This window comes from Ostrinia furnacalis, unplaced genomic scaffold (assembly GCF_004193835.3).
Source record: "Ostrinia furnacalis isolate ACB-3 unplaced genomic scaffold, ASM419383v2 OfSCF0912, whole genome shotgun sequence".
NCBI classification, from domain to species: Eukaryota; Metazoa; Arthropoda; class Insecta; order Lepidoptera; family Crambidae; genus Ostrinia; species Ostrinia furnacalis.
Genome location: NW_021131151.1, coordinates 978,332 through 982,497, shown reverse-complemented (window position 1 = coordinate 982,497; position 4,166 = coordinate 978,332). Strand labels below are relative to the sequence as shown.

The window sequence follows — 4,166 nt, the reverse complement described above, 5'->3', positions numbered from 1 at the left end:
ATACGTTAAGCTCGAGTGGAGCTAGTAGCATTGTCAGACATTATGAGAGTGTATTGTAGTGTAAGTGGCATAGCAACGGAGATACATGATAGTATCTTACGAGCGTTACAATCGCAAGCATTTTAATGTTCGGAATGAGTAGAATGAATCGATGTGCTCGTATTTGCCGGATGGGCAAGCCAAGTCTTGGCACTTGGCAAGCCCGTCGCCTATTGACGGGGCTGATTGATCGATGGACCACTATTTTCGGATAGGCACTAAATGATATTAGCCTAAAAACTTTGGCATGCGTCTGGCCGGGCGCTCCGATGGTCTAGCTGCATATACAATAAACACATTATTAGTGCGTCAATAGGAGCTTTGATGGCGGCCACGCTGTTTATGACGGGAATAGACGCCTGTAATAGTAGAGGCGGAGTTTAATGATCGTTTTTATTACGTGCTCTATGTATAACTCGGCTATTACAATAATGTATTTACGTTTTTGTTTTCCTTACACTGTGTTGTACAGATTTAGCTGTGAAATAAATGACTTGTGCGAGCATGAGCTAATTAAATCCTATTATCTGCTAGATACTTAATCTCGGACTAAAACATCATCGGGTGTGTCTGAGAAAAAGTCTCAAGTCAGTTATTTCATTAGCCCGATGGTAGAGATATATTATGTTCTCGTCAGAACTGAATCGCGTTAATTATAGAGGAAAGAGCTGTGAGAATTTTTTGTTATTGTAAAAACGAACATAAGCACAGCCAAGTGTTTGACGAGAAATATGAAGTTGTCCAAAATACTACACAACGGTAGCATAGGGTTGATTCTTCAACGAATACTTTTACAAAGTAAACACTTTTCTATAATTTATGTAATTTTCTAATGAGATACGGATTTAGCTTGTTAGCCGTAGGTAACGTTACAACGTTGACTTTGAGTGCATGCATTTTAAATTCGAATGTAAGTATACTTTAATTTATTACATTCGTCAGAGTTTGGAAAAGAAGAAGTATTTTTAAAATGTTGGTAGGTATAGGTACCTAGTTTGTGATAATGGGCAGCAGCCCTATAAATAATAGAACTGTTTTGCATTACAACAAAACAGTTATTATGTGTAGAANGAAAATTGGGGATGAACTTTTTTATACGCAATATCTCCGCCGATTATAAATCAATTTGAACGATTATTTTTTTGTTGAATAGGTATTATCAAAAGGGTGGTTTCATGAGAATTTGAAGAAAATATTTCACCCCCAAGGGTGGAAAATTGGAGATGAACTTTTTTATACGCAATATTTTCAATTTTTAGTTTTTTTTTGTGTTCACGCATTTGAAGTCGGTTTTATTTTTTTTAAAAGTTAATTATAAATTATTATATTCATTAAGATTGAGATATTTACATTCTAAACTAAACTATCTTTATTTTTACATACCATTGAAAACATCTAGATTACTGGGGCAATAGAAGTTTAATTCACTGTAAACACTGGACTCTTCATAGGGCACTCTTGTAGGCTTTAATCCACCAGTTTCTGGGGGAAACAATATCCATCGTTTTCTGAAAGAAACAAACTATTTACTCAAGCATAAAACAACACAAAGCAAATAACACTGTACACATGTACTATCTTAATATTAATCTAACAGAGTATTTACCAAAGGGTTCAATTCAATATGAGACTGATAAAAATTAAATTTTGAGTAGGTATGTAATCCTTACATGCCATGAAGTTGAGCTACAATGTTGAATCCATACGTATCCTGATGGGCCGGAGTGTGAGCTCCGCGGCTGCCTACCCACAGTGTAGTTTCTGCAGCACCTTTGTCAGGGTACCCAAAGTCTTTCCATGAAACTGCCTGTCAACAATTATAAATTATGTAGTATGAAATGATGACTAAAAATTTTCTGAAAATTAGTTCAGGTTGATGAATATTGTAAGTATGTACTATGTTAATAAATGTTTTTAAAAAGAATAAAAAAATATTATATTCTGAAATATTAAATAAACTGTAGGTAATAAATACTGTGCATAAAGTTAATGTTATGTAAATTACATTACAGTAGGAACTGTTATCTAATCAAAACCTGAAACTTAAAATGTAAGAAATTAACTAACTTTACCTATTTAAAAAAATTCAAATCCTAACAATAATCATCTTATCTATTTGTAACAATGGAAGGGATTCTTAAATATAATTTGCTAATTTTACCAGGTTAATGAACAAAATTACATACCTTGTTCAATTCAGTATCAGCCCCAAACCATTGATGGAGATACTTGTAGTCAAAATACATCCATTCATCACTACTTTCCAAACTGTCCACGAAAGTTTTGAACGTCATTGATTTCAACTTGCACTTCCTCTCCCAACAGGGCTCGTCGGAGACGAAATCTCTTTTCAGACATCGAAAAGGTATTTCCTTGTCGCCAAACACCGAGCACCATTTCTCCGAATCCCATTGGCATACAGGCCAATTAACAAAACCCCGAAAAACTAAAGGTGTATTACTTTTTGCAGTTAAACTACGTATAACCTCGCCGCTAAGTAAAGTAGACATTTCATGAAACTTCTCCTATAATCATTTGTTTTAATTAAAATCTCATTATGCAACTTGCACTACGCAATCCAAACACTTGCATTTTCAAAGAATGAATGAAAAAAAAATGCAATGCAAAAAGCGAATGAAAATGACATCGATGACATTTGATGACGGATGGCATTTTTTGTTCTTTTACAGAAAAAAAGCAAAGACATACAGTCTACATTTAGTTTTTATTGATCGCATAACGATAGTTGAGGACTTGAGGCCACAGATATGGATTAGAGCTTGAGGCCATCACACAAGTGACACAAGCGAAGATTTTGAAGATTTTCATATAATTAATTCAAATATTACATCAAATTGAGTGGGTTTATTCAGCAGACTTCAGCGTGATGATCACAGAGCCGTAATAGGTGATGATATGGCATCTCATGGCTCTCCATAATAGAACTGTTTTGCATTACAACAAAACAGTTATTATGTGTAGGATAAAACACAGCGTTCNTCACAAATAGGACCCAGTAATCATTACTTGTAGCACACATGATTAAAATAGTTGCCTGCAAATTATGTCACGTACATATCCCAAAATGAGTAGTAATTAGATGGTCCACATGTCTAGTCTTAACTCTCAATGCATTATATCCTAAAGTAGGATCCATTGGTAACAACCATAGCTGGGCACCGTTAATCAAATAGTTAACTTCGTTAATCGTTAAACCGTTAATAAAAAAATTAACTTCGTTAAACGTTAAAACGTTACATTTAGCAAGATTTAACGCAAGTTAACGTTAATCGTTAATCCGTTAACACATTATAATAAAACGAAAAATATAATTGTATGCAAGGTTCAAATAATTTCGAAAGTTAGTATTGCGCATGGAATTTATTCCTCTTTTTAGCCAGACAGTTTTGACAGTTCCAACTCCTTGCCAGGCAGTTTTTTTAGGATAGCTGCCAAAGCCAAGATGACCCAAACTTCATAATCCACCAACATTCTAACCTATATTGGGAGCATACGCTGACAAACTTTCAGCTTTTATAAAATGACGTTGGTCTGGCGTTCATCAGCTCTTAGTCTATAGTATCTCAATCTCAGAGCCTTGGTTCAATTACAATACAATTTAGCACCAATGTGCTCGAAAAGACAAATCCAACAAACCCAAATTCGATGCGATTCCGCCGTTTCATTTAGGAGTTCCTATGGCCGCCTCCTGACTCCATCATTAGACCAGCTCAATGGTACCACAACATAGCATTTTCATCGTACTTACATAAGTATACCAAATTGCAGCTCAATCGGTTGAGGAGAACTGGTCTTAACCCACTTGTTACGGAGTTCACTTTTTCTATCACTTATCTTAAATCAGTCATGATAAATTTATCTCAAAACAATCGCTCCAAAACTTTATAGTTATTTACGTCAGTGTACTTATAAGACTTGGACAGTACTGCGACACACCTCATCTTTCAAATGTTGCACATAAAAATTGTTTATACTACCCACATTAGTAAAAATATTTATGTAAAAACTAGCGTTCCTTTAAAAGAACGCTAGTAACAAGTGGGTAAATTCAGTTGCAAGATTTGTCCCATACTAACAAGTGAAGTCAAAATACAGGGTGGAATTTT

At 34.8% G+C, this 4,166-nt stretch overlaps 1 protein-coding gene across 1 annotated transcript; it reads right to left on the bottom strand.

Annotated features, from left to right (window-relative positions):
• Positions 1-267: 267 nt before the first annotated feature.
• On the bottom strand, positions 268-3,012 carry LOC114350492 (HSPB1-associated protein 1-like). Its single transcript, XM_028301319.1, has 4 exons — positions 2,226-3,012; positions 1,710-1,846; positions 1,423-1,547; positions 268-317 (listed from the first exon to the last, which is right to left on the bottom strand). Exons 1-4 carry the CDS (start codon positions 2,547-2,549, stop codon positions 268-270), a joined length of 636 nt encoding a protein of 211 aa, XP_028157120.1. The 5' UTR covers positions 2,550-3,012.
• Between the last annotated feature and the right edge of the window lie 1,154 nt (positions 3,013-4,166).

Coding starts and splice junctions, on each gene's coding strand:
- LOC114350492 (XM_028301319.1), bottom strand. CDS start 2,549: ATGTCTACTTTACTTAGCGGCGAGGTTATACGTAGTTTAACTGCAAAA. Junction 1,548..1,709: donor GTAGCTCAACTTCATGGCAT/GTAAGGATTACA, acceptor TGTTTCTTTCAG/AAAACGATGGATATTGTTTC. Junction 318..1,422: donor TAATCTAGATGTTTTCAATG/GTATGTAAAAAT, acceptor TTGTATATGCAG/CTAGACCATCGGAGCGCCCG.